The 27,685-nt window shown below is 46.1% G+C and overlaps 11 protein-coding genes across 11 annotated transcripts; 6 read left to right on the top strand and 5 right to left on the bottom strand.

Annotated features, from left to right (window-relative positions):
• Positions 1–36: 36 nt before the first annotated feature.
• On the top strand, positions 37–1,557 carry C8R40DRAFT_1163627 (uncharacterized protein; the record flags this gene model as incomplete). Its single annotated transcript, XM_046230386.1, has 2 exons — positions 37–490; positions 545–1,557. The coding sequence occupies 2 exons, from the start codon at positions 37–39 to the stop codon at positions 1,555–1,557; spliced, it is 1,467 nt and encodes a 488-aa protein (XP_046080443.1).
• Positions 1,558–2,932: 1,375 nt separating this feature from the next.
• Positions 2,933–3,638, top strand: C8R40DRAFT_1059627 (GPCR fungal pheromone mating factor; the record flags this gene model as incomplete). Its single annotated transcript, XM_046225277.1, has 2 exons — positions 2,933–3,131; positions 3,199–3,638. 2 exons carry the CDS (start codon positions 2,933–2,935, stop codon positions 3,636–3,638), a joined length of 639 nt encoding a protein of 212 aa, XP_046080444.1.
• A 49-nt stretch (positions 3,639–3,687) lies between these two features.
• C8R40DRAFT_1074164 (uncharacterized protein) lies at positions 3,688–4,912 on the top strand (the record flags this gene model as incomplete). The annotated part of the gene is made up of 2 exons (XM_046226672.1): positions 3,688–4,067; positions 4,117–4,912. 2 exons carry the CDS (start codon positions 3,688–3,690, stop codon positions 4,910–4,912), a joined length of 1,176 nt encoding a protein of 391 aa, XP_046080445.1.
• A 1,208-nt stretch (positions 4,913–6,120) lies between these two features.
• Positions 6,121–7,340, top strand: C8R40DRAFT_1059784 (pheromone receptor; the record flags this gene model as incomplete). The annotated part of the gene is made up of 5 exons (XM_046225301.1): positions 6,121–6,226; positions 6,281–6,403; positions 6,464–6,643; positions 6,697–6,834; positions 6,889–7,340. 5 exons carry the CDS (start codon positions 6,121–6,123, stop codon positions 7,338–7,340), a joined length of 999 nt encoding a protein of 332 aa, XP_046080446.1.
• A 701-nt stretch (positions 7,341–8,041) lies between these two features.
• Positions 8,042–10,076, bottom strand: C8R40DRAFT_1241145 (major facilitator superfamily domain-containing protein; the record flags this gene model as incomplete). The annotated part of the gene is made up of 8 exons (XM_046233538.1): positions 9,800–10,076; positions 9,674–9,743; positions 9,346–9,611; positions 9,247–9,295; positions 8,805–9,176; positions 8,682–8,744; positions 8,410–8,631; positions 8,042–8,343 (listed from the first exon to the last, which is right to left on the bottom strand). The coding sequence occupies exons 1-8, from the start codon at positions 10,007–10,009 to the stop codon at positions 8,042–8,044; spliced, it is 1,554 nt and encodes a 517-aa protein (XP_046080447.1). The 5' UTR covers positions 10,010–10,076.
• Positions 10,077–10,298: 222 nt separating this feature from the next.
• On the bottom strand, positions 10,299–12,406 carry C8R40DRAFT_1163630 (MFS general substrate transporter; the record flags this gene model as incomplete). The annotated part of the gene is made up of 10 exons (XM_046230387.1): positions 10,299–10,430; positions 10,480–10,587; positions 10,641–10,732; positions 10,793–10,895; positions 10,947–11,519; positions 11,572–11,651; positions 11,704–11,852; positions 11,901–12,037; positions 12,097–12,112; positions 12,168–12,406. 10 exons carry the CDS (start codon positions 12,404–12,406, stop codon positions 10,299–10,301), a joined length of 1,629 nt encoding a protein of 542 aa, XP_046080448.1.
• A 423-nt stretch (positions 12,407–12,829) lies between these two features.
• Positions 12,830–15,093, bottom strand: C8R40DRAFT_1176848 (uncharacterized protein; the record flags this gene model as incomplete). The annotated part of the gene is made up of 9 exons (XM_046232581.1): positions 12,830–13,135; positions 13,193–13,286; positions 13,336–13,858; positions 13,920–13,982; positions 14,038–14,068; positions 14,124–14,441; positions 14,507–14,650; positions 14,701–14,715; positions 14,779–15,093. 9 exons carry the CDS (start codon positions 15,091–15,093, stop codon positions 12,830–12,832), a joined length of 1,809 nt encoding a protein of 602 aa, XP_046080449.1.
• A 183-nt stretch (positions 15,094–15,276) lies between these two features.
• C8R40DRAFT_1274945 (Prefoldin subunit 3) lies at positions 15,277–16,422 on the bottom strand. Its single transcript, XM_046234108.1, has 5 exons — positions 16,304–16,422; positions 16,175–16,251; positions 15,995–16,106; positions 15,772–15,933; positions 15,277–15,705 (listed from the first exon to the last, which is right to left on the bottom strand). Exons 1-5 carry the CDS (start codon positions 16,367–16,369, stop codon positions 15,466–15,468), a joined length of 657 nt encoding a protein of 218 aa, XP_046080450.1. The 5' UTR covers positions 16,370–16,422; the 3' UTR covers positions 15,277–15,465.
• Positions 16,423–16,475: 53 nt separating this feature from the next.
• Positions 16,476–19,531, top strand: C8R40DRAFT_1163632 (RNA-binding domain-containing protein; the record flags this gene model as incomplete). Its single annotated transcript, XM_046230388.1, has 6 exons — positions 16,476–16,721; positions 16,784–17,134; positions 17,203–17,352; positions 17,911–18,183; positions 18,236–19,173; positions 19,231–19,531. 6 exons carry the CDS (start codon positions 16,476–16,478, stop codon positions 19,529–19,531), a joined length of 2,259 nt encoding a protein of 752 aa, XP_046080451.1.
• A 193-nt stretch (positions 19,532–19,724) lies between these two features.
• Positions 19,725–21,089, bottom strand: C8R40DRAFT_1059621 (P-loop containing nucleoside triphosphate hydrolase protein; the record flags this gene model as incomplete). The annotated part of the gene is made up of 5 exons (XM_046225275.1): positions 19,725–20,125; positions 20,237–20,548; positions 20,598–20,729; positions 20,785–20,938; positions 21,018–21,089. 5 exons carry the CDS (start codon positions 21,087–21,089, stop codon positions 19,725–19,727), a joined length of 1,071 nt encoding a protein of 356 aa, XP_046080452.1.
• Positions 21,090–21,129: 40 nt separating this feature from the next.
• On the top strand, positions 21,130–27,504 carry C8R40DRAFT_1131296 (SNF2 family N-terminal domain-containing protein). The gene is made up of 23 exons (XM_046229207.1): positions 21,130–22,607; positions 22,669–23,180; positions 23,230–23,322; positions 23,373–23,471; positions 23,524–23,614; positions 23,664–23,807; positions 23,858–23,932; positions 23,984–24,034; positions 24,089–24,605; positions 24,666–24,802; positions 24,858–25,117; positions 25,168–25,336; positions 25,395–25,503; positions 25,555–25,870; positions 25,926–26,000; positions 26,057–26,187; positions 26,246–26,398; positions 26,451–26,477; positions 26,534–26,630; positions 26,687–26,775; positions 26,828–26,872; positions 26,933–26,953; positions 27,015–27,504. Exons 1-23 carry the CDS (start codon positions 21,216–21,218, stop codon positions 27,188–27,190), a joined length of 4,779 nt encoding a protein of 1,592 aa, XP_046080453.1. The 5' UTR covers positions 21,130–21,215; the 3' UTR covers positions 27,191–27,504.
• The last annotated feature ends 181 nt before the right edge of the window (positions 27,505–27,685 follow it).

A 27,685-nucleotide genomic window follows, 5' to 3' on the forward strand; every position in this document is an offset into this window, starting at 1 on the left:
TCAATACCCAACACCGGTTCGACTCTTCGGCGTCGAATGAACATTCTCGAGCGTGCTCATTCCCTGTCAAACCTGAATCATAATTCTTCCATTGAAAAGGGCAAGGGCTCGCCAGTGGCAACAAAGACACCTCAGGATATCCATGGCAGTGATGATGATGAGGTGGAGGTGGCAGGTCCAACAGATGGGGAATATGAAACTGAGTCGGAATCCAGCAGGACTGAAGGGAATGGCAGCCCCAGGCGGTCTGCATTCACTCCTCGTGCTAATGACGATGATGGAGGGCAAAACCCTGGTCTCAATTCTGACTATGCCGAACGCAGACCTTTGGCTCATCATCCCGCCAAAGCTCGTTCTTGGTACGAATTCGATTTGGCTGTTGTTGCAGCACTGGTATCGCCTGTGGGGCAGTGGCTCACCGGTGGCGATCACATAAAGAACCTCCTTTTTGTCCTGCTCTTAGTCTTTTACTTACACCAAATCATCGAAAGTATGTGTATAGCATCATCACACAAATTTGCATCTGTTCATCCTTTTTCTTCAGTTCCTTGGACTTTATATTACAATGCTCGACCACGAGTTCGGCCGCATTCAACTAGTCTGCCTGCTGCGGAAGATTTCTATACAAGGCGCGCTTCGTCCGAGCTTCGTTTCCTCGAGTTCCTCTTCTTTTCCTTCGCGGTCGTCTCTCCCTTCCTCGGTGCCTATCTCCTCCGTTATGTTACTTTTTCTGTTACTGGCCAGGACATCCATTCCTGGTTTAGTATCGGCTTGTTCATTCTCGCCACCGGGGTTCGACCATGGTCCCATCTCATTCAACGATTCAATCAGCGCGTCACTGACTTGCACGACATCGTACACTATCATTCCTCAGTGAAGGAAGGAAGTTCAGAAGGTATTGTGGAAATGAAACAGCAGCTGGAGCGGCTTCATGAACAAATGCAGGATATGGAAAAGTTGATAACAAAGTTGAAGAAGAAACTAGCGAAGGAGACGAACGAGGTGTATGATTACGTTGACGAGCAGGTAGACTCAGTCGAAAAGATAGTCAAAAGGCACGAGAAGGCTTTGGAGTATGTCCTGCAACTACCAGCATCCCTCCTAGGTTCACACCCCTCTAAATCTTCTATAAAATCATTATCTCCAAATGGATCTCCGTCGCCAGCGACATACAAGCATCTGCTCCGTTCTCCCAGTCATCCCGGCGCTTCATCTCCCGTCCTGACAAAATTGGAGACCATTCCCGAACTAATGGAGATCCATACTGACCGCCAGAAGAGCAACAATACCCTTATCCGCCCCAAAACCGTCGTCGTGAAGTCTCCTCCTACCTCTCCCGGATCTACAGTGCAACCAATAATTTCCCGGCCATTCTTCGTGATGGTCTCAATCATGACTCTACCCATTCTCCTCTTTGTGCACGTTTTGTATGCAACGACTTTACCTTTCCGGTGGTGTCTTCGAGTGTTTCTGCGTCTCGTGGGCCTCGAGAAGATCGTCTTCCGACTATATGATGAATATTCGTCGTCCTTCCGTGTATACTTAAAGCTCGATTGAAACTTGGCCGGAACGTCAGTCGCTGTGTTTGCTGTCGTTGTTAATTTATCAGTTTCTTTCTAATATCGATTGTATTGTCTGGATTATTCCCGCATTGTATATCACCATCAAGGACTTGCAAGTCTCTTGTCCTTTCCTTTTTACTTTCTTAATTGCATCAACTACCATGTTGGATAACAGATTGTAGCTCACTATAATTTCTATTCTTATACCTGGGACCGGACAACCTTGTAAGCTAGCTTAAGAACAAGAATAAGAAAGCAACGAAATATACTAGGTGGCAGAAGAATCGGTCAGCTACCGGCACGATCCCATCACCAGAGAAGAAGCCGGCGGCAAGTCTCTCGTCGTTCTCTTTCTCTCAATGATGACTGGAATCTTATCTTGACCATTCATAATTCCTTACCGCCTGGAATGATTAAGAGGGTCGGCTACACATCTCTACACATTCATGTGATGAAGGGAAAAATTTATAATGGTTTCGACGTATGCAAGATATACATGTTCGCGAGGGGTGCTCAGTGCAGAGTTGAGAATGATTTTGGGAGGTAGCCTAGTGAGTAGTTCTGCTTTTTTATCACGATGTTTTTGACGCTCTTTGTTTCTTGGTTCGGTCTTGCAACGAAGATATCGATCGTATATGCTGAGAACCCTTTGGCGATCATCAAGTACTCTCCAAGTACCCTCTTATCTTACATTCCTACATTCAAGTTTTGCAAGATGTCAATCATGACCTCGTTATAGCACATTAATTGGTAGCTATTGGCACTAGCACTCTGGCAGCGCTTGCTAGCGCCAGGTTCAGAGCTGTTCAGAGTCATGCGACGGCGTTTCTCCGTCATGAATTTTTTCAACGTCGGGACAACTCTTTGGCAAGTGATCATTGCCATGAATGGAAGTTGCGTTTGAAGTTTCGTCCTTCCCTGCAAAGTTTTCGCACAGCCACTATCTGCGTCTGTTCCGAAAGAAGTGTTTCCTTTCTACTTTCCATTTTGGGGTACGCTACGCTGGTGGTATTTAGATAGGGTCCAGGGAATACCTAATTTGAACACTAGCTTGTGTAAAAACAATGCACAAATGTATTCCCCTCAATAAATGAATTTGAACGGTAAGTGGTCATTAACGCCTTGTTCTCGAAAATAGGCCTTAACTTGTATCTCTGGTAGATGAGAAACCAGAGTTACGCCTTCCATGCTACTGTAATTAACTGGAGGTAAAGAGTACAAGGACTACAGTCCTTCTACTGTTATGCTATAAGAATTGTGCCCATCAAGTCATTCCTCGTCTACCAATTTCCATCTCTGTTGAATGATATCAGAGAGGTTTCTCCACCTTGAATCCGACCTTTCCTAATCATTCATTTTCGTTCATCATAATGCTCGTTGCTTTACCCATTGTATCTTTCTTTTGCGTCGTCATTCTCGGCGTCTTTGCCGCCGGTCCTCGAATTCGAACTGATGTCGCACAACTTGCACTCGTTCTTTGGCTTCTGGTGTGCAACCTCATTCAGGGAATCAATAGTTTGGTTTGGGCTGGAAATACCGATATTCATGTTCCTCGCTGGTGTGATCTGGGTAAGAAACTCTGCGTTGGGCTTCCGAACTCGCACAAATCTGATATGTTTAAATTTCTTTTCGATAGTGACCAAAGTACTGTTAGGATTAGTGGTTGCTATTCCGGGTGCATGTATCTGTATATCGACTAGGCTCGCGCGCATCCACGATGACCAGAAGAAGAAACCCTCTTCGAAACGTTTGCAATACATTCTCGACGGTTTATTCTGTTTTGTTATTCCTGTGTTATATATGTGTCTCCGTAAGTTTTTCTACATCCTCGTGTATCGAAGAGTTTATTTACGTGCACTGGGTACAGATTTCATCGTTCAAGATCACAGATTCAATATATTGGAAAACTTTGGCTGTAGCGCCTCTGTTTACCCAGCAAATCAAGCTATAGTTCTAATGTTACTTCCTCCTATGCTGCTCGGCGGCGTCGCTTTCTTTTCTACGAGTCAGTCCTCTTTTTCGAATCTCGAATGCGTATTCCTAATGCAGACCACTCCTAGCTCGAGCCTTTCATAAATTTTCCCGTGGCTTCAAGAGTTTCGATGCCCACACTTCAGCGAGCACCATGTCATCATTTCCTGATTTCTCTCGTCGTGCATCAACAGTGATGATCCTCGGAAGCGCAACAACGATCATAACTCTATTTGGAAACTTTATACGCTCCAATATCATACCTTGGGTCTCGTTGGCCGCGGTTCATAGAGATTTCACTGTAATCGCGATAGTCAAATCTGATGTGGACATTGTCCCCATCGAATTTGCGTGGTGGAGCGTCTCTTCGATTTCGTGGCTCTATATCGGGTTGTCCATTGTGCTGGGCGAAGATATTCGAGATGCAGTGAGGTCATCGCCAAAGGTTTATGCATCAATAACGAAATGGCTCAAGGCTTTCGAGCCTCGTTTACCTCGTTTACACATCTCTAGTAGGCCTCTGCTACCATTACAGTGAGCTGGATCGAATTTCAATACCGTTTGAATTTTAATCCTTTCACAGTATTAGAAGACGCGCTGCAGATCCTTCGTCGACGATGGTTGAGCCAGGAGAAAACTTCGTTTCCGGTTGGGACGATATGATTGATTTGAAGTCGAAGTCTCCAACCCCTCGCTCCCCAACGTCCACTGCCAGCATGCGCTCAGGAACTTCGCCTGTGAACTATCCCTCGTCACCAACTCCTCCGCCCCATTCTCCTCCACCAATCCCTGATAAGACTTTACGATCCCTCGTGCCATCCTCGAATCCGGTTCGAACTTCTACGACGTCAGAAGATGTCGCCTTTTCTGCATATACAGCGGAATATTTGCACTCGCCTACAGCTCATTCCCTTGGACTTCAGTCACCTCTTATTCCCCCACCACATGTTTACAAGCCTCTACCGAGAAGCGTTGGCGATAAAGCTCTGAGGGAAACTCCGCAGGTACCAGTCAAACTTAACGCTCCTCAAAGTGTTCCAGACGACGTACAATCCACCATTTCTTCCATTTTTGATGCTGCGTGGCCTCAACCTCCATGTTCACCACCGCCGTTCACTCCCCGCGTCGGCCATCAATCCCCTGCGTATTCGGACACAGTGTTTGGTGAACATGATGGTCCGTTTGACCGAGTCAGGAACTATGCACGCCCTTTTCGAGGGCCCGGTGTCCGTCCTGTCCCGGATAGTGTGAAGCATCTGGATGCTACGAGCAGGGCGGCTTCTCCCACGTTGAACAAGGCTAGGAAATATTTGCGAGCAGGAAGTCATCCACCCTCGAACGAAGCTATCTTTATGACCGTAGTCCAAGAGACTACCTGACCACGTTCTTCCTACTATACATTTTAATCTTAAACTCAGCATTGCTCTTCTTTTCCATGCGTTTATGTATTTCGACGATCGCTTATATCCCCTTTCCTTCTCATTTGTAGCCCTACTCTTTTCTGTACATGTATCATATCGATCCGTACTTACGCTATGAATATCAATTGCTGTAATCGTAATCGCACTCTGGGATTGGCCAGAGGGGAACAATAAAGCAAACGAAAAGGCGCCCCTCCCACGCGAAAAGACAAAAGAGTTCGGCTAATTCCGTCGCGTTTATAATGGGGCGCGCTACGCCCACTTCTCTTCTTGCTCTTCCTCAATTCGTTGCTCAAAACCACCTATCTATCACTTTCTTCAATCGACTACACATATGAATCGTGCTATGGACCCCGCGAACAAATGTCAGCGTATTTGGCAGATGCCAAAGTGTACATATGTGGCAACATTCTTAGCTGCTCCTGTTGCATCGAAATTTGGTTCAGAGTTCAGATATTCAATACATGGACGGAGCTAAATATTATAACACCCTCAACCAAGTATCAGCAAGTATCGTTCCGGTATCGTTCAAGGTGAGCATTCTCGTTGCGACGTTTACGTCTCGAAGACTAGAAGAAACTGTACTTTTTGCAGAACAAGGACACCTAAACATTGTTTCCCGATCAGCTGTTTTTATCCCTGCCGTCATTCTTTCTATTCCCACCTCCTCCTCGACCCCCGATGGTTATCTTATCTCCGTCTATCGCACCTGTTTTTGGATGCTCCGGTTTGGAAGAGTCGCTCGACAAACTCAAGTCTAGCCGATAATGGAGGGTGCCCTGGATTTTTAGTTCGAGTCAACGTGCTTTTTTATTCCAAAGACTTTCTATCGGATATTCCACTAAAATCATGCCACCCCTTGTCATTTCCATTTTCGGCCCAGAACAAGCTTACGTCCAAACTAGGATATGCTCAATATAGTATCATCAAATGAACATCCCAATCTGGAGTAATCATGAATGGTCTATGAACGGTTCATCGTACCGTCAGTCGTAGCCGAGTACAAGGGGACGTCCAAAAATTGTACAACGAGGGAAATTTGGAGTTTTTGCTCTTAAAGCGGGTTGTGATTCTTGAATTGTCGATCCCCCGCTAAATTCCACTTTTTCAAAACCTCGCGGACGCTCTTCCAATACTGCTCTCCTCAGGCGCTTTGGACTATCAATATGTCGGCCGACTCGGAAGTCCTCACTTATCCTAACTGGGTGTTTTCTATGTTTGCTTTCATTGGCTTCTTGCTGTCCATCATCCCCCTGCCGTGGCACTTGGAAGGTAATGTTTTCCTCCGCTCTCCTGGTTGCCCCGTGCTAATTTCGACTCGTCCAGCTTGGAACACAGGAACTTGTCTTTTTATGATTTGGACTGGTTTAGCCTGTCTCAACCAATTCATTAACTCGATCATTTGGAATGGCAATGTTATCAACTGGGCCCCCGTTTGGTGCGACATCTGTGAGTTTTCTTGTCAGATTCAATGCAAGAAAAACTTTATGCTCATTCGCCCTCTCAAAGCTACTCGCTTCATGATTGGCTCCGCTGTAGCTATTCCTGCTGCGTCGCTTTGCATCAATCGTCGTTTGTACTACATTGCAACGGCGAATGCAGTCACAATCACCAAGTCGGAGAGGCGTCGCGCTGTTTTGGTTGATTTGGGCATTGGTATCGGGATACCTGTCCTTGAAATGGTTTTGCGTATGTCAATTAGTTGCTTCAGTCTCTTCCTGGCATCTAACCCTTTCGTGAAGAATACATCGATCAGGGTCATCGTTTCAATATCTTCGAAGATATTGGTTGCTATCCTTTCACTTACAACACCTGGGTTGCATATGTTGTTGATGTCACTTGGCCCCTCGCAATCGGATGTGTTTCAGCGGTCTACTGTTGTAAGTATTCACTTTTTGAGCTTGTTCCGGACCTGTCCGCTCACTGCGCTCCAGTGTTGAGTATCAGATCATTCAACAAGCGTCGAGCGCAGTTCAAGGAACTGCTGTCCGCAAACAATAATCTCAACTCGAACAGATACTTCCGTTTGATGTGTCTGGCTGCCACCGAAATCCTCTGCACTATCCCGCTCAGCTGTTGGTCTATTTACCTGAATGTCACGTCGCAACCCATCCAGCCCTGGAAGGGATGGGACGATACTCATTCCGATTTTTCCAGGGTCGGCCAGTACCCCTCAGTCATCTGGCATCTGGACAAGGGAACCGCGATTTCTCTGGAGACCAGTCGATGGTTCGTCATCTTCTGCTCGATGGTTTTTTTCGCCTACTTCGGCTTCGCCGATGAAGCGAGGAAAAATTATCGTGCTGCGATCGATTCCGTCGCTAAGCGCGTTGGGTTATCGACTGGCGGTTCGTTCGGTTCAACTCTCTGGAGTTCAACAGGGTAAGTCGAAAATTTTAATCATTTGGCTTCAACGTTAACCGAGCTTTAGATCAAAATCCTCTGCTGCGCCAAGTGGATCACTCCCAGTGTTTGTACACAGAAAGGTTTCTCGGCAGCGCGACTCTTTGGATTCCTTCACTGATGTCTCTGGTGTCGGAACGAGTTTCAAGGAAAAGTCGTTCAACGGCGCATCGTCATATGGTGCGATGTCGCTAGCCGACGTTGGAGGTGCGCTCTCTGACTTAGAACCGTCCCCCACCGACACTATCGCCCCGACGCTCCCCCCGCGTGCTGTAACCCGCGACGAAGATGATCATGACCTTCGTATCGAGATATCCTCTATCCGTCATCTTTCTGTCATGTCTATTCCTGCGGTGGAATCGACTGCTTCAGATATTCCTCAACATCACATCGAAGCGCCCTCCACTGTACACCAAGACTCTGTTGATATGGTTTAAAACTGTTTGCGACCCTCAGATCTCACCACATACCCATAACTGTATCATTAGCTCATGTTCTTATACGCTTACCTTACGACGCTCTTTAACTTTTGTTATTGCTATGTATTGCTACATTGAACCTGTCTCGAACTTTGTGTGTCTTCGTGTTTGATTAGAACGAGGAATAAAACTGGAATTGATCTTGATCACCCTCAAGAATTTCGCTTTGTGAATTGTTTCCTGGTTGTTATGTAAATCAACTAGTTCAACTTTGTTGCTCTTGCCTTCCAAATGATCTACGTCGTATCGCTGCATCCATTACCCAACCCACCAATGCGATCAAAGCAGCGCCAGCGAAACACATTCCTACATACACAATCATTTTCTCAAACTTTCCCCCGCCGACGTCAAAGCCAAGGTGGTTGGAAGTATGTGTGAAAGATGAAGTTGTAGAGTTAGAGTGCAAGCTTGTCAACGCAGAAGAAATGGGTGTGGAGAATATATTTCCTATACCACGAGAGAAAAGTAGGACTCCGAAAAGAGTGGTGGAGAGATTCGGATCGTTGGCTAGTGGATTGAGAGAATTAACAAAATTGGAATACTGCCAGCGGATGAGAGCATACATATACTTACGACTCAGAGGCTTTGTAAACCCGTTCCATGTGCTCGTCCAGCCGCTAGCAAGAATTCCATAAGCTAGACTGAACGATAGCAATCCAGCCAAATCATATGATAGAACACCCCAAAGTATGAACGTGGCCGCAGAGGTGGAAGCTAATATTGAGAGTCCTAAGAACCAGGGATTGATCTTATCTGAAAGGTATCCTGTAGCTAGTCGACCTATAACAGAACCACCTACGAAGGGGATCAGATCATTAAAAAGTTTCGTTTTGAAGGAGTCTCACAGTTGAGTAGTGCCAAAGCAATTGACGAAGTTGAACTGTTGAGATTCAAATCACTGGCAAACGCTAAGTAAAATATTAGTTTCGAAATTCTTTCATCCTCTAACAGTGTATGACATAGCTCACTAGGAAGCCAAACAATCGGCACGAAGTACCCAAATCCTTGGAAAGTATTTGCAAGCACTAAAATCCAGAACGATATGCTCTTCGTCCACTCTGCGTTTCCTCGTCCCCGTGGTGTTGGTCCCATGGCTCGAATGCGGGATTCAGGCAAACGGCCCTTAATCAGGGGAAGTAGTGGTACAATAAGAAGAGCTATTGCGATGGATAGAATTCGCAATGTTTTTGGAGGACCATAGGAGGATATTAACGGGGGTAAGATGAGGGGGAGGAGGATGCCTCCTACTGCTGTTCCGGCAAAAACCACGCCATTGGCGAATCCGCGTTTATGATGAAACCACTCGGATAAATAGGAAATGCAGGGAATGTAGAGTAATGCTATGAGGGGAAGGAAGAGAAAATTTGTTAAATGGATAAGTTTGTAGCATTATATTCGTATGATATTCACATCCTCCGATTGCATACAAGGCACCTTGTAATGCAACCAGCTTTATGACCTGTGTAGAAATGTGAGAGTTGAGGTGAATAGTACATGATATGATTTTACCTGAGTGGTGTAGCTGGCCGCAAATAGAGATACCCAGCAGAGTATTGTGCCAACGTACATGGAAGTACGTTTATGATATGGATATCTAGTTATTACAGGAGTGATGAAAGGCCCTAATCCAAAGGAATTAGAAGCGGCGATAGGACTCGGAGCAGACTTCGAACTCTGACCAGAGCAGTAAATGATACCAGTTGAGACGGGACCAATCAGAGGAAGTAAGCTCGATGCCTTTGGTTGAGAGGCGTATTTCGTATCATTCAGGTAGGCTATGAAAAAGGTCATCTCAAGTTTCAACAAACATCATAAACTCAATTGATTCGACACACACCATCTAGGAAAACACCGAATGAAGTCGGAAAACCCCAAACGATAGCTTCCACGAAAAAGGCTGCAGTCAGCTGAAAAAGGAAGACGGAGTCAAGTCATAATGCATCCCGTGAGATAGAATGCGCACAAAAGACCAAGCACCAAAACCTCTATCTACTGGAGGTAAGGAAGATTGGTTTCTGTGAATAGATGCTACGTTGTCGACGCTAGGGATATCAGACTGAAGTGCAACAGAGACGGAACTAGAGTTGATGTCAAGTGTAGAACTCGAGTTAGGTAGTGGAATCTGCATAGCTAGCTCTACGCTCTCTAGATTGTTGTCTGAAGCGCAGGCCATGATGGTTGCGAACCCAATAGGAGGTGGTCGAGTCACAATATTTGAATGTTGAGTCTGTATATATTTTGAGATCAAGAATCTATCTATGACACACGGTCTTGTACTGACTTTGGAGCGGTACATACAAAGGCGGGGTTGTTACAACCCTTTGCATAATTCCGCACACTGAAGAAATTTTTTACGGTCCGCCCATAAACGACTTCAGGTAGGCAATAATCAAAAAAAACTATGTATATCATCAAAAACTACCTATAGCAAGAGATACATACCTTAGTTGTCTACAAAATACTCATATCGAGGCCTTTCCTCTAGGCTCATAGGGAAGTAGCAAGGCCAAGAACCCAGCAAAGATAATGAGTGCGCCAGAAATGTACACTGGGGTTGCTGTCTCGAGGTTAGCATAGAGTGCGATAATAGGTGCCTGCGATATGGTGAGATAGGTGAAACGAAATGAAGGATCGAGAACATACTAGGATACTGAATACGCGCGTTGCTGAGAACACCAAACCATTTCCGGTGCCACGGTCTTTGGCAGGGAACACTTCCGGGGATATGGCGTACAGTACGCCATACATGATCTATAGGAAGAATAGTCAAGCGTCTAGAATTGCCCCAGTAAGTATCAGCTCACATTACTAAAGAAAGTGTATCCGCAATTCCATCCGAGCAAAGCATTAGAGCTCCGCGCGGTGGTAGTCGCAAAAAGAAATGCACCAGTGAGCCCTGTCTTTCGCGAAGGGTCGTTGAATAAAGAAAAACCAACAGAGAAAGTCTACTACTCGCCCGATGATATTGCCAACGTGCCTTTGCGGCCGATATAGGGAAGTTCAACGGCCCATCCTGCAAGGAAAGCTCCAGGTACACCGATCACGCTGAGAATGAAAGTCTTATAACTTGAATTAGTTTAAAGGGATCGATGACAGCTATTGGCACTCACGTTTCGGTATGTGATGTACAGAGAACCATCACCATAAGCGTTGCCGCGACTTTCGAGCAAGAACGGCAGGAAGCTGTTGTATAAAGTCGAGGCCAATCCAATGATACCTGTGTAAAGTGAACTGACGCGCATAATCAACCAACGGAAAGGCTTACCCCATAGAAAGATCAAGAGAGACGTTGAAAAACCAAGCTTTCTGGTTTTGAAAAGGGCCTTGACATGATCCCATCCAAGTGATGAACTTGCACTCAAAACTCTCCGCTCGTTCTGGGCAACGCGTGCCTTTTCTGGATTCATTCCACCCGCATTAACTAATTGATCCACAGTCAAATTTGAAGTCTTGGAGTTGTATTCAGCGAGCATGCGAATAACTTCGACCGCCTCGGCGTCTTTTCCGATGCCGACGAGAAATCGGGGGCTTTCAAACAACTTGAACACGAAAAAGCGGATGCCCCATAGTAGAAGGGTTAAAGCACCAAGTATGAACAAAAGATAACGCCATCCCATGTTCTCGGAGCGAGTGCAATTTGTTGAGGAGGCACAAGAAAAATTAGCTATCAGAGGCCATGCAAGCTGTAAAAATAACGGGTCAGGTAGGGCGGAGATAACCTGAACCGCAACTCACCAAGCTGACGACGAGTTGCCCCAAGCACCACCATACCGACATCACGGTAAGAAGATATTGGTGGGTCCCGGGTACAAGATCTGTGAGGGTCAATTAGTTTGGAAGATGCCATACAGACAGCAGCATACGCACCAAGGAATACAGCGGAGTCGACGGGCAAATTTCCACCTACGCCGACACCGAGGGTAGCGATTAATGAGGCCAGAGTGACGAAATTCTGTGAACCACCGGCAGCCAGACCGAAAACCCCCGCGATGAGAAGTGTCAAATTGAATGACCACCTGGATGTCTGTGAGGATAAGTTTGCACACGGAAGGGAAACAACATACCGTCTACCCCAAATGTCGCAACCGAAACTCCAGATGACAGCACCCACGAAAAGACCGATGTTTGCTGCAAGGGAGAGGAAGGGGCCATCGAACTTGAATTCGTTGATCACCGGGGTAAGAATGAGTCCAGTGATCAGCTTTAAGAGTTTGAGCGTTCATAATCATCGTGGATTTTGAGGCAAAACTTTATTCTCACCGGCCAAACGCTGTCGCTGAAATTGGGGGAAATTCAACACCTGAAACCTTTGACTCGATCTGAGCACTTACGCGAACCATCCAAATCCAGCGCAACAGAACAAGTATATTTGATACTTCCCCATGCCAATTTCTTGGATGGAATTGTTCAGTATCCGAGCTTTTGCTTGATATACCTGATCTACAGTCCCATCCTCGTAGAGATCGTCTAAAGTCAACTTCTGACCATGGCCAACAGAAAGATTAGTGACACTCAGGTCGCGAGATGGGGAAGAGTCCTTCGATGTGATGTCTACTTCGTAGCTTGCCATTTTATTCGGGAAGAAGCGGGATGTTCTTAGGAAGCTTATGAGTCAAGAAAAAGCTAAGCCTTTTTGCAAGGCTTTTGCTCGTAAACGAGAAGACGTGGGGTTCGAGGGGATAGGAACTGAAGGAAGCAAGCAATCCAACTGCCAATTCATAGAGATTTAATAGTCCAGTTCGGGAACCGATATCCCCGATAATCAGACGATAAGCAGTCACCGTCTGAAAAGACACGTCAAAGGATCGTATGGCAGGAATAATTATGATCTATGTATGTAGCTGAGAATACTTTCACTTGTACTGTAGGAACTCCTACGGGATTTGATAATCCTGAGAGAAAAGTATGCGGATGCGATATGAAAAGATCGGGATCGAAGAAAAGTACCAGAGTCAAGTCCGTTCATTGCAAAAGAATCACTGCCTCATGCATTTCAAGCCAATCTACAAAATCCAGCCTCATCCCACCGCTCACTCCCCACTCCGGCAGTGACAAGGAATAGGTCTTCAGGATCATATGCACTCTTGACCTGTTCCAATTTTTCGTAGTTCTCTGTGGATCCATAGAACGTCACTTGCAAATTTGGCTCAAAACGATCCCCTTCATTCGTATAGGACCCACTGTCCTCCCCTGCTAGACCAACCAATGCAGCTCGTTCATATCCGCTGCTAAAAGCGTGCTGGGTGGCAATTACATCAGGTATGGTGGCAGAATCGGCCCATTCATGGGCTAAGAATACCTTTGAACCAAAGTGAAATAATAAGATATGATAGAGCTTATACAGCCGGAAACGTACATGTGTCTTAGCTGTTCTCCAAGCTGGATTGAGTGCCATACTGATGTTTGCATTTTCTGCTACTTTACCACCCGCAACCAGGTTGCCGAAAATTCTTCGCAACATGAACATTTCGGAATCGTTGAAAGCATAGGGAGACTCACCCGAGAGTTCCATTCTCTAGTAAGCCGACATACATGTCCCCAATGGCTTCCGGTGATGTTTCGTATAGACTCTCAGAGAACAATCTTGATCCCAGGATTATATTAGTTCCGACAGAATCATCGGCTGCAAACAACATATCATTGATAAGTTGTTCCTCGCAAGCAGTCTCAACCTGTACATCCGTGATATTCGATGCATCGTCGATGAACGGCTGCAATGCAGCTTCAGCAGCCTCCACTGATGCATTGTTGGGAAATATTGTCTGGATCTGCATAGCAAGTAGCGAGGAATTCGATCCAGTACCATCAACGGGTACAACCCAAAAGTATTGACCAGCTCTAAGGGGGTCAAGGTCAAAGATGTGTCGGGCATGCACTGTGGCGACGGATCCCATGATGGAGGGAGTGGAAGTCGTAACATTGGTGTCGCAATAGACCGCATTGAAGGTGGGGTACACTCGGAAAGTGGCTGAAATGATGACACCCCAGCTTCCAGCACCTCCGCCTCGCATGGCCCAAAAAACTATGAAGGAGATATGAATGAGACTTGGAAGGAGGAATGAAGGGGAGCAAACACCACTCACGATCGGAATTTTCAGCATCATTCACTGTCAAAATATCACCACTCGCAATCACCACGGTGAATTCTATTATGCGAAAAATTCAGACAAGGACCAAAAATACAAAAAATTAGACTGTCACCTATAACATTATCAACAGCCAGCCCATACGACTGCAGCACATTTTGAGTCTGATTCAAGCGCACGCACGAAAGTTGCATAGCTTACCGGACTAAGGGCCGAATGGCCAGCCCCTTGCACAAATCCTCCGGCAGGGGCCAGTGTAGCCACAGAGCTGGCCACAAAAATCTTTCCTTCTGCTTTCAACGTGGTATACAGCGAATTTAATGGCACCCCGCTCCCTATGGTCACCGCTGGGCCCTGGTCTACACCTCCGACTGTGAAATTATCGACGAGGGATATGTTCTGCAATTTGTGGGTCGAGATCAGAAGTGAATTCCTGGCAGTGGATCGTCCGAGATAGTCATGGCCAGAAGACTTGATGGCGAGGCGAAGATTATAGTCACGGGCAAAATTAACCCCGGCCTTGAGAAACGGAGGTATCGTCATATCAGTACACGACAGGTAGACGAAAGGCGTCACTGCCATACTTGTATATCACTAGCGGATTCCGCTAAAATGGCGAACAAAGGTACGTCGCCGGAACCTTGTCCACAGGATTGCGTCACGTTCGCAGGCGGCTCTGTAGTCGAGGAGTTTCGAAAGCAAACTGAAGGCGGGTCAGAAAAGTAGTCCTAAAAGTGCGCGTCAAACAGAGATGAGATCCAATCAGTAGCTTCCGTACTTGCTCCCATAATGGCTACACGAATATATTAGTAAATCGAGCGATTGGAACGCGATAGTAGGCCCCAGGTAAGCTCACTTGATTCATAGCACCGGGGATGTTGGCTCTAAACGTCGAGCTACTCCATTGTGCATCTGTACACCCGCCCGACACGTCGTTACAAAATGCTGCGGAGGATACCACATTGACTAAGCGTCCTGAAATGCTGCTGTTTAGCTGCGCCCATGTATCAGGCGTAGGAAAGCAATCGTCGCCAGGTGCGCAGCGACAATCTGTGGAATTGGAGGAATTTGACGATGTGTCACGTTGAGTGTTCAGTCTACGTGCATGAACAAACCCGATTGACAGGATAGATGCAATCACAAAACCTCGATGTACAACAAAGGCGACCATGTTCGAGCTGTGTGAGGAAAAGTGAGGAATGCTCTCGATCCCATTCCCAGTAGAATTTATAGAGACTCCTAGCAGTGAGTAAGTACGGAAAGTTACCGAGCTACTTAGAGTTTTCCGCAATTATGTGGTTTCCACAGTTTTTGAATCAGCCGGACGACAAGTAGCGAGTTGTTTCCTTTCAATAGCTGACGAAGTCAGGTAGGGTCAGTCCGCATTTTTAGCAGTCCCGCGCTGATCCCAGTTTTCGACGTTTCACAAAGCAATTAGATAGGTGTGCAGTCATTCCCACGTTTGAATGTTTGAACACCTTTAAACGGCCTCAAGACGCCTTTTGTACACAGGAAAATTGAAAATTGAATGGACTCAATGAATTTAACCTCCCTCTTTTTCAGAAGTACTCTTTCCCCCTTTCTCCTCTGCTATTCTACGCTCTCTTCTTCTCCTGACATCCCAGTTATACACCCTAGCCATATTCACCTCCATCATTGTCAATTGCTCCCTTAGAAACTCGAGATCTTCTGTTAAACTTGCTACATTTGTTTCGGCCGCTTCGAGTTTCGAGCGCAGCAGCTGTATGGCAGCGGGTAGTTTGTATGAAAGCATTACATTGGCCTAGAGATGCACAGATGAAGGATCAGTACGGTAACGAAGTTTTAGCTATTACATATAGACACTTACACCTAGCCACAAATAGACCGTGTCCGTGTCCTCGAGCTCAGCTTCCGCGAACAGCGTGTCGTTGAGTTCAAATGTGGTTTTGAGAGGCTTGGATGATGAAGTTGGTTCTTCGTCTTCAAGATCGTCTTCAAGATCATCTTCCGATTGCGAAGTTTTGCCTTCCTAATCATGGGCACTCATAGTGAGCTGTCTAACAGGATGAAGAGAAAGATGCAGGGCGCACTCGTCTCTCTTGAAGATATTCGACCATACTCAATGTTTTCTGAATATCAGGAATCTTTTCCTCCAAGCTTAGCCGTCGTTGGTTCAAATTGGAATCCATGTAACGATACTTGCTGTGTATTTATCGATGAGAGGCGTCCATGATACGGAAAGCACGATAAGCCGAAAAAAAGACGCGTACGATATCGCATCCTGGATGGCTTTAAGAGGTCCCTCGATCTCTGCATCTGCGCCTCCGAGATACTTTTCTACATCTTCCTAAGTAGTAGTGTATAAGTGAATGCTTGAGGTCTGCAGATCAGATGCATACGATAAAGGGTGCTTTGGGTATTCCCCTTGCGCCTCGTTCTTCGCTGAGAACGGAAGAAGAGGCCATTTTGTAGAGTAGTGGATAACGTCCCGGCTAAAAGAGCTGTTCGGAGGATGCCGAGCGCGCTTTCAAATTGATCGGGTCCACCAATTTTTTTTCTCCTCTTCTTTTCATGTCACGTCTCATAGTAAAGAATCTGCCTCCCTATGTCACTCCCGCCCGCCTGCAGCAACATTTCGAGCAGAAAGGATCTCCAGCAGGCACCCTCACAGACGTCAAAGTTGCTTTTAAAAATGACGGTACCTCTCGCCGATTCGGGTTTGTCGGTTATAAAACCAACGAGGAAGCTCTGACCGCGAAGGAATGGTTTGACAAAACATTCGTGGACTCTTCTAAAATTAGTGTGAACATCGTCGAGGTGAGCTTCTTGCTCGATTTTTTTTTCACTCGGCGTTATTGACTGGACCTTGGAGTTGATAGGGAGTTAAAGACGCCCCGAAGCCTAGACCGAACAAACGACCGCGGATTGACGATACCAGCGTTGAGGATGTACTTGTCAAGTCGACCACGAAAGCTTTGGGATCTACGGCAAAGTCTGAAAAGTCGAAAAAGGATTCTCAGTTGGATGAATTCCTTGAAGTGATGCAAACGAAGAAAGGTCCCTCATGGGCAAATGGAGTTTCACCTGAGGCCTCTACAAGCGCAACAAAACTGGACGACTCGCCGTTACCGGCTGAAGACGAGCCTTCAGCAGAGGAAGGTCTATCCGACATGGAGTGGATGCGGCGAAGAATGACAGAGACAACCGATACGGCTGAACAAGGTATAAAGGTGATTGATCAACCGGCACCCGGTTTCTTTATTTTTTACCTGTCATCTTGCGCTCATTGAGAAATTAGTCAGAGGTGCCAGTGAGGATCGAGGAACCCAGAGAACCCGTTCAAGAAGCCATACTTCAGACTTCCAGATTGTTCGTGCGGAACCTTGCCTTTTCATGTTCGGATTCAGATCTTACAACTCTGTTTGGAAAATTTGGAGAATTATCTCAGGTATGTTCACAATTGTTCTATACTTTCTTGTCAAGGCTAACGTGGCTTTCTTTTGTATAGGTGAACAAACTTTGCATTTTTTTTGCGTGATGATAGTATAGCATAGGGACATCAGACCTGCGGGCATGTTGATCCTCTTGTGGAAATCCGATAGTAGAATATTTTTCTGAACTTCCTCTTTTTTAAATACCGAATTTCGCTGACTCTTACTTTTCTTTCAGGTGATTAAGAGTTCCTCTCGCTCCTTTTGGGATGACAATTTGTATAGGGACATCAGACCTTCGGGCATGTTGATCCTCTTGTGGAAATCCGATAGTAGAAATATCTTCTGAACTTCTTCCTCTCTCTTTCGATAATTTACGAATTTCGCTGACTGTTACTTTTACTTTTCAGGTGATTATGATTTCCTCTCGCTCCTTTTGGGATGACAATCTGTATAGGGACATCAGACCTTCGGGAATGTTGATCCTCTTTTGGAAATCCGATAGTAGAAATATCTTCTGAGCTTTCCCTCCGTCGTCTCACCACTGCAATTTCTTACACATATCACATTACTAGGTCCATATACCTGTTGATCCATCGACTCGACAACCTAAAGGCCTTGCTTATGTGACATTTGCGAAAGCCGCAGATGCCGTAACTGCGTATGAAGTTCTTGACAAAACATCTTTCCAAGGGCGAATAGTGCATATTCTTCCAGCTGTTGACCGGAAGGGCAAGTTCGAAGTCAAAGAAGGAGAGGGTGCAAAACGAAGTGTTAAGGACGAGAATAACGCGCAGCGCAAAGCCACGGCAGGGAAGGAGTTCAATTGGAGTATGTTATACATGAACGTCTGTGATTCAATATCGTTTATCAGCGTCGTTGCTCATCGTCGCATTCCAGAGTGATGCTGTGGCTTCGTCCATTGCTGACCGTATGAACATACCCAAAGCCGACATTCTTAACCCTGATTCTGACGACCCATCTTCGTCTACCAATCCTGCCGTTAAGCTTGCGCTCGCCGAGACGCACATTATCAATGAAACGAAAGCTTATCTTGAATCCAATGGCGTCGTTCTTGCTTCGTTCTCATCCTCTCGAACCGCCCGTGCCGATACTACAATTTTAGTCAAGAACATTCCCTACGGAACGTCCGATACTCAGATACGGGAGCTGTTCGAACCGCATGGAACTGTCTCCCGGGTGCTGGTACCCCCAGCCGGTACCATCGCGGTTGTCGAGTTTGAGAAGCCAGACGAAGCTAGCCGGGGCTTCAGAGCTGTAGCTTATCGACGATTAGGCAATTCCGTGATTTATCTCGAAAAAGCTCCCATCGGCATCTTCACCGATGCTCCTCCTCCTCCTTCTGCATCATACTCCGCAACTCCTGGTGCCATTCCCGCTTATGCTGTCAAAATCCCCGAACAAACTGCTGAAGCGACGAATGAAGGTGAATTAGCCGCTGGGACCACACTATTTGTCAAGAACCTGGCGTTTTCTACTACCACGGAGCGGCTGAATCAGATGTTCCGAAACCTTCCTTCGTTTGCTTTCGCGCGCGTACAAATGAAGCCGGACCCAAAGAAACCTGACGGGAAGTTGAGTATGGGATATGGGTTTATTGGGTTCAAGGATGTTGACGGTGCACGGAAGGCCATGAAAAGTATGCAGGGCTTTGTCCTCGATGGCCACGCATTGCATATCAAATTCGCTGGTCGTGGTGCCGATGAGGATGTTGATAAAAGGAAAGATGGTGTAAGTTCGAAGAGTCGAACGACCAAGATGATTGTCAAGAACGTGCCATTTGAGGCGACCAAGAAAGATATTCGGGATTTATTTGGGTATGTGAACCCCGTTTCGTTCTCTCACTTTCATGAAATCTCACTACTTCGATCAAGATCTCATGGTCAACTGAAATCTGTCCGTCTACCCAAGAAATTTGACTCGCGAACACGTGGATTTGCGTTCCTTGACTTTGTGTCAAGGCAAGAAGCAGAAAATGCTTATGCCGCTCTCCGTCATACACACTTATTAGGAAGGCATTTAGTTCTCGAGTGGGCGGAGGAAGCAGAGCAGGACTTGGAGATGCTTCGCAAAAAGGCTGGCATAGGCTTTGGTGCTGGAAAGGAGATGCCTGGTAAGAAGAGAAAGCTAGATATGAGCATCACTGGCGAGAACGAGGAGGATGAGGAGGAATGAAATCTAATATGTAACCCGTTTATATCATGAACATAAATGCCATATAGTTTCGGTGTTCATCGTCAAAGATTCACGTAGTGCTGGTCGTTGCTTGCGGATACGATTTCTCATGAATTCAATGCTACTACTTATCCAGTCATCACTTGTGATCCTTTGTAGATAATCCAATCTGGATCGTATATTGAGAGACTAACTAGTTTGTGTTAAATTGTATTTCTCCCCAAATCCGTTCCGCAACACTGGTCATCGCTGCTAGCCACACCTTCCCTGGATCATTATCCCCTACGCCCCGCCCACTCAATGCATACGGAATTCCTTTCTCGCCTCCTCTTCCCACATCGACTACTAGTGGAAGCTCCCCAATTATTCTATCACCGTCCATCCCCATTGCTTTGACCCCTTTGGTGAACATGTTTTCTGAGTCGTTTGGGTTGCCACCAAACAGGTAGTGTCGTTCGGTGCAGTTTGGGCAGATAAAGTAGCCATTGTTGATGACGAGCCCGGTGAGAGGTATCTCGAGTTTGCGGAACATGGAAACACCTCTGCGGACATCGGACAGGGACAGTACATCGGGAGTAGTGATTATAATGGTACCTGAAGAGGCAAATCAGTAAGTATAAAGGTCGTATTGCATGAACAATGTTTAGTGTAGAAGGCAAATATGGAGGCAGGAGATTGTCAATTCACAAGTCACAATTCACTTACTATCCACATCAACCAACTGACCAACACTGAGCGGAATATCTCCTGTTCCCGGGGGAAGGTCTACGACAAGGATATCCAAGCCTGAAGAAGCACCCTGAGACACGCCAGCGGACCAGTCGGTTTGGAATAAAAGTTGTTGTACGGCTTTTTGTACCATCAGACCACGCCAAACGACTGGCGTGTCTTCGTTGGTCGGTGGTTCAGAGTCTGGGTTCGTCGATGGCGATGATGAAGAGTGGGACGCTGAAGGTAGGAGATATGCCATCGACATGGTCGGAATACTGTGATTCGTGATTGGGATCAAGGCGCCGTCTGTAGGAATATCAGTAAAAAGTGGGTAAAAATTGATATTTCGGTGGACCTCGTGTCAGACCAGGCTCTTCTACATTTTTCAAACCCATAAGTGTCGGTATAGAAGGACCGAAGACATCTAAGTCTAATATTCCTACCCGTAGCCGTTGCGGAAGCAGTGATAGTGATACAGCCAAGTTAGCTGCGGTGGATGATATTAACGACCTTCAGTCACTTAACCGGATGAGCTCACATACTGGCAATCGTGCTCTTCCCAACACCACCCTTACAGCTGGAAACTAGGACGACGCGCTTGACGTTTGGGATCTTGCGTTTTGGAGGTAACCCTCTACTGATGGGTCCTCTGCGGGGAATTTGGGGAAGGGAACGAGTATTATTCGAAGGAAGGCCCTATTAGAGCTGAATAGTGAGAATTTGAAGGTGAACATCTTCAAAAAGTCAATATTTATAGGACTAAGAAATGACTCACTAAAGGGTTCTCATGTTTCCTGGAACCTGATGCAGTAAATATTCTGCGCCTCCAAAGCCCTGCGGGTAACATCGACGTGAGAATCAGAGTCATAAAATTATAAATTGAACGGTTGATCGTGCCGAATGACTCATCGTGTGAAATTGATCATCCAGACATGCGCGCGCGTAGACTTTTGCGACTTGACTATCTTCTCTCATGCCCAAATCAACCGAATCTCACCATGTCCATAATCTCAAAGCTTTGGAAACGGTTTATAGAACTAGAGACCCATCTCATCACAGCTACAGATCTGCTCTCAACCTACCAGAGATAATACGACTGGTTCACCTTCAAAGGACTCACACAAAGAGCACCGCGACTGCACTCAGAAACGGCAGGAATGGAAAGAAACGCGCTCACTCTCCTTCACCAGACTCATTTACCTCTTCGAACAAGCGCTCGAAAACTTCAGAAGGTGCCATTGCTCATACTGACCCCTGTCCCGCGTTGATGGACTACCCATCGAATCTGGACGGCTTTTCGTTTCACATTTTTCCGGAAGAAAACACAAAACTCGTCCCCGCATTCCATCATATCATGGAGATTGATTTTACCAGTGAAATACCGGTCGATGGGCTCGCGGATCAGTTTTCGTCTTCCAATTCATGGCAGGAAGAAGAAGATTGGTTTCGAAATGAGTTGTCTCGCATTAGCTTGGGACATTCCGAACCGTTTTCTATAGATCTAGGAGAAGTCAAATTAGCAAAAACAAGTGGTGGTCGTTATGTGCTGACTACACCATCTTCGACGACGTCTACATGGTTGGCCCTGGTACCAGTGTGCAATTCTTGGAATTTGGAACAGGAATCCTTCGACTTCGCATATTCAGACACAAAAGACCTCATACACTGTCTTAAGGTGCTTGCACCACACGGAAGAGTCGCGACTTACCTGCGTTCAAAATTCATTATTATCCCAGACGCAAATAACGCACCATCGTTCCGACTTCATATTGAACTCTCTGGGTCGTTTGTTACACCCACCATATTCGAGACCATTGCGAAGAGACCATACATCGAGGATGCGCAGCGTCGCGTGCTTTTATTCGTTTACCCTCCTAGCCCAGCTCCACCGTCGTTCGAAGGTGTTGTTAATATTCCATTTTACTATTCCATTCTAGGTCCTGCTCCACCCCTTGCTTCTACCGTGGCTGAAGAATCCATGCAGCCTGAGCGTCTCGAACCCACACTTCTTCCCTTTCAACGACGCACCGTTGGTTGGCTCCTAGACCGAGAAGGAATGACTGTTTCAAAGGATGGCCAAATAGTTCCTAAAGACAGATCGTCGGGGTTTACATTTTGGCAAGCTGTCGAGATGGATGGCGAAGAATGGTTCTTTCATCGCTTATCGGGCGTTCTTCGTCCGGATTCGCCGTTTACGGATGAAGAAAACGATGCCTATCACGGTGGCATCCTAGCTGAGGAACCAGGACTGGGAAAAACAATCGAAACAATTTCACTTATCCTGCTCAATCCCGCACAACACCGCTTCAAGCCCTCTCTCACACGCTGGGATCCAGAAGCCAATGTGACTGTCAAGGCAATCAAGGTGCGTACATGTTAATTTCTTACTGCAATCGAGATCTCACGAACACATCTCATTGCTCCAGTCCACGCTGATTGTTACACCTGCTAATCTTGCAAGTCAATGGTCCGAAGAACTGAAGGTACATGCCCCTGGCCTAAAGGTGTTGGTGTACAATGGGTGGTCAAGTATCAAGATCCCCATCAGCGATGAGCAAGTAGAGCAAGAACGTCAACAACGGCAGAAGGCTCAGCAGAAGGCCCAAAAGAAATCTGGTAGAGCTAGAACAAAAGCTGAAGCTCAGGCAAATATCAAGAAGAAAGGAAAAGCAACTGCAGTTGATGTTGGTGCTATTGATGTAGATGTCGAAGAAGAGATCGTTGATTGGTGTTCTTACGTGCACGGATTTGACGTGGTGATCACTACGTATACAGTGCTTCAGAACGATTTTAATGTTGCTCGTGTGCCTCCAAAGCGCCCTCGGCGAGATGGTGTCGTATACACTAATATCGCGAGGTCAAGGTCGCCGCTTATCTTAGTCGAATGGGCTCGGGTGGTGATGGACGAAGTTCAAATGGTCGGCGGTGGAAAGACTGAGTAAACTATTTATCCATATCCTTCATGTTGATGCTCATACTAGTACAAGGGACATGGTGTCGCTAATTCCTCGACGCTCATCACTAGCGGTATCCGGAACTCCCGCTCGCGCGCAAGTCTCGGATTTGTCGCATGTCCTCAAGTTTGTAGTTTATCTCTATCTTTTTAGCTTGATCTTTGAGAATATCACAGATTCCTACGATTCGACATTGAACCTCGTCTATGGAAACGGCTCCTCCTCCCAGGTTTCGCTGGCGAATTCTACCGCCTTTTCAAACACTATTCTGTTCGGTCGGTCACTGTTTAACATCAAGGCGCCTATTTTCCTAAAATAGGTTTTTAGAACCATGAAATCCCAAGTCTCGCACGAATTGACCATTCCTCAGCAGACGCGATATCTGGTCAGTATAGACATGGGTAAAGTTGAACGTTTGGTTCGTGATCATACTTGATTCTATGGCCCGTGCTTATTTCCTCTATCAGGTTTACGATCAATCGTTTGAGGCCATTCTCAATGACCTGGGACTTGATGCGAGAGGGGTTGCAGCTTCGGAAGGTTGGGAAGTTGATGGTGCTCTTCTGAGATCATCTATCCGTCGTCTTCGTGGTATCTGTACACATCCTCAGGTTGGTTTCTGTCGCTGTCCTGATTCGGCTGTGTTCTCAACAAGATTCAGGTTGGGCAACTTGTCGGGCAGAACGAGCGCCTTTATAAGCCCGGTGCCCTGAAAACTATGGCAGACGTTTTACAAGTGAACCTCTTGTTTATATTCCTTCCATTGTATCTAACATTGCTATACCAGAATATGAAAGACCAGAATTGGCGTAATCTTGTTGAAGACTGGAAATCTAAGGTCGGCTTTCATCGACATTTTTCGTCTTTGTTGTCCACTAACGGTGCCGTTTAGATTCAAGCTATGATAAAAATTGCGCAACTCAAGCAACTTGATATGAAACTATTGAATCGTTTCCAACCAGTTCTTGAAGTTCTTCTTGCAGTTGAGAAGGAGGCCGAAGGGATGATTGCTGAAATCGAGAGAGTAATTGCCGAACACGATATCAAAGGAGAAGCGCTCAAACGGGAGGCTGCCGAACAACGGGTACTACAAGCATCTAAACATGCAGGAGAATCCTCAAGTAAAGGTAAAGAGAAGCAGAGGGAAAAATCACCGTTTTCTGAAGATGACGAGGATGAAGATGAGGAAGATGACGTAGAGGATAACGATTTACCGAAGACACCGGCTGGAAAGGAACATCGGGACAAACGAAGCGCTCTCATGCATCGTCTTCGTGAAGCCCGCGTCCAATTTCATCGAGTCAAATTTTTGCAAGGCGATGTCTATCATAACCTCGGGGAGATGTACACTGCCCAAGAAAACGGCGCGTACGCCGTTGCTGAAGCTGTTCGTCGGGACCTTTTAAAAAGTATTATACACTAACCCTTCTCTCATATTTTGAACCTCGTTCATTCATTTCTTTATTTAGCGACCGAACAAGATGCCAAGAACGGAATGGCTCAGTTACACCTCGACATCATTGGTGGTAGAGCCGGGGTGAGCAAGACGGACTTACTGATACCTGTACCATATCTTGAGCAAGGGGGAATACGATCCGCCGATACGGCAAGTCAAACATCATGCTCTTTCTCTGTTGCTGATAACTCAGTTTTTTATTTAGATTGAGGAACTTCACGAAATCATCGAAAATGTTTTGAATGAACAAACTGAATTGCTATGGGAATGGCGAAGTAAAATTCACTCGCTTCTCACCCAGAGCTTGAATTCAGGAGAAGATGATGCCGATGGTCAAGAGTATCAGCGTACGCTAGATAATCAGGGAGAGGCCGAAACGTTCTTGCAGGCATACGCCGCACTTCTTGCTGACCGTCGAGAAGCTCTAATTAATGAGCGGACTCTTTTGGCTGCTCACGATGCGCGGTAAGCTTTCAAAATATCGACTTCCAGGTCTGAAATTGAAGATGATCTAGGGAGGTAAAACAACGAAAGACAAAGGCTGCCATGAAAGCCATTGCCCATGCTAAACTGGATGTTCCTGATGATGTCGAAATCCAGCCTGAACACGAAGTCCTATATAAGCAACTCTCCGAAAAGCACAAAAGCTTACTTTTAGATCTCAATGGTCGTGCTGTTAGAAGTGTGAGCGAAATGATACTTCAAATTTACTAAATGGCCTAATGCTGAACATTCTCTCTAGATCCTCGTCGACTTGACTAGCGCTTATGCGCGAGTAGAAAAGGCCGGTCCTGAAAAGGAATTGCTCGCAGCGGCTGTTGCAGACCTGCGCAAACTAATAAGCTCTCAACGTCAGTGGATATCGTTGTTAGTATGATTACTCCCTTAACGTTTGCTTGTAGAAACGCTCATGGACAAGGTTGGCGCCGATCTTGCGCTCTTCCGGAAAGCATTCAATCAGCGTGTTCTATATTTCCGTCAACTGCAAGAAATCTCTGATTCAGTGGCTGAAGTCGAATTCGAAGGAAGAAGAGAGGATGCTTTGGATGACTCGGAGAAAGAAGTCAAGGATTTGGAAGCCAACATGATCACAACCAGGGCTCATCAACGATATCTCGACCATCTTGTGAAAAGTAACGAAGAAAATGAGCTTGATGAGGACGACAAGTGTTGCATTCTGTGCCGCTGCGAATTTGAGAGAGGATTTATAACCACTTGGTAAGTTACTTCACCCATCTCTCGTCGAATCGCCATGGTTATACTGTGTCTCCAGTGCACACATCTTCTGTGAAGGCTGTCTGAAAGAATGGATGGGCAAAAAAGATGGGAAGAATTGTCCTGTCTGTCGGTAAGCTATATTTTTTATGAGATTAGCGTCGGCCTGAGCCTGATAATTCTCACAAGTGTCATGATCGATATGGGAAACTTGCAACGCTTTAAGTTGTACGAGCCACAGCAGCCTGCAGCGCCAAACCCAATTGTAAATGGTGAACTCGTACCCACTTCTAATCGAAAGATAGACTACAACATGATTGGTATGGAGTTTTGCTTTTTCTCGCTTTGTCCTGACGACAGTTTATACCCAATGCATAGATTCCACGATTTTTGAAGACATTCAGTCGATGCAAGCTATTGGCGACTATGGCAGTAAAATACAGACGCTGGTTCGACATCTCATGTACTTGGAACAATCTGATCCAGGTTCAAAAAGTATTGTCTTTTCTGCTTGGGCTGATTCATTGACTAGTACGAACATCTTAGTCTATTTTCAAACCTTGTACTGATATTCCATCTCCAGTTGTCCAAAGTGCTTTGCGCGACAACGGTACTTGAATTTTTCATTCGGTGCTAGAGGGACCGGTCTGAGCTCAAATTCCCTAGGCATACAATCTATCCGAATAGACCGGGGAACGAGAGGAGAAGGTCCAGTAAAGAAATTCAAAGTGAAACCAGAAATTTCCGTGCTTCTTCTTCACGGGTTCGTGTCCAGGTCGTTTTATGGTCGGCACCTCATTACTAAATCCCTTTCCGTAGTGAACGTGAAAACGCTGGTCTCAATGTCACTTGCGCTTCGCGGGTTTTCCTTCTAGAGAGCGTAGTCCACCATGGGTTTGAGATACAAGGTATGTGATTCATCTCGTTTATCGTAACATGGTGTTCACATCCTCATGTTAGCTATTGCTCGGATCGACCGTATGGGTCAAACTCGACCTACAGAAGGTATCTAAATATCTGCCATCATCAGTATACCACCATACTCATGCTCATCCCCTTATCCAGTCTACTGCTACTATGCTGAAGGTACTTTTTCTCCCTTACCTCAGGGATCCCTCATGGGAAGACAATTTCTCTCTCTCTCTAGACACTGTTGAACGAAACATTCTCGACCTTGCCGCTCGCCAAGGGCTTTCTTTATACACCAAGGCAAACTCTGCTGGCACTCTCAACATCTCGTCTTTTGCGAACGAAAAACAAGCTATCGAGTCCCCGGCCAAGAAGAACTCAAAAGCTGTGAAGGGTGACTTCATCTCCAAGTAAGTTAATTTTGTACAGCTATATTCCAACCATTTGATTTTATTCCATGACCTTTAGGATTGACGACATGCTAGCGGTCCTCTTCCCCCATATGTTTGAAGATTTAGAGTATCTTCTGCCGCCCGAGGACTCGGATATTGTGATGTCCGACGTAACCAATACATTCCCCGATGCTCATAGTGCTGTGAGTGAGACGTCTGGCGCAGGGAAAGGGAAAGGTAAGACTCGCGCGGTTCGGGAAAATGCGGTGGCAGGCCCATCTAGACTGAGGCGCTGAGGCTCGAGATATACCGTCACATCTACACTAGTATCCATATAGAATTAAGAATTATCTTCATCTAAATTATGATATCTATTCTTGCTCGTTGCATGTGTAATGTACATAGTGCTGAAGTGGACAATGCAGTCGTGAATCGTGATTCGTTCTTCCGCTGCTCAGCACATGCCGTGTCTTTGCCGAATATCCTCGATTACACCCCGCCATGATAGTCTCACTTA

This window comes from Lentinula edodes (assembly GCF_021015755.1).
Source record: "Lentinula edodes strain Le(Bin) 0899 ss11 chromosome Unknown C8R40scaffold_56, whole genome shotgun sequence".
Taxonomy (NCBI): Eukaryota; Fungi; Basidiomycota; class Agaricomycetes; order Agaricales; family Omphalotaceae; genus Lentinula; species Lentinula edodes.

Excerpts from the sequence above, each read along its gene's own strand:
- C8R40DRAFT_1274945 (XM_046234108.1), bottom strand. The coding sequence starts at position 16,369 with ATGGCCTCTTCTTCCGTTCTCAGCGAAGAACGAGGCGCAAGGGGAATA. Across the intron at positions 16,252-16,303 it reads TACCCAAAGCACCCTTTATC|GAAGATGTAGAAAAGTATCT; the intron begins GTATGCATCTGA and ends ACTACTACTTAG. Across the intron at positions 15,934-15,994 it reads AATATCTTCAAGAGAGACGA|GAAGGCAAAACTTCGCAATC; the intron begins GTGCGCCCTGCA and ends GCCCATGATTAG.
- C8R40DRAFT_1131296 (XM_046229207.1), top strand. The coding sequence starts at position 21,216 with ATGCCCAAATCAACCGAATCTCACCATGTCCATAATCTCAAAGCTTTG. Across the intron at positions 24,606-24,665 it reads TCGTCGGGACCTTTTAAAAA|CGACCGAACAAGATGCCAAG; the intron begins GTATTATACACT and ends TTCTTTATTTAG. Across the intron at positions 26,954-27,014 it reads CTACTGCTACTATGCTGAAG|ACACTGTTGAACGAAACATT; the intron begins GTACTTTTTCTC and ends CTCTCTCTCTAG.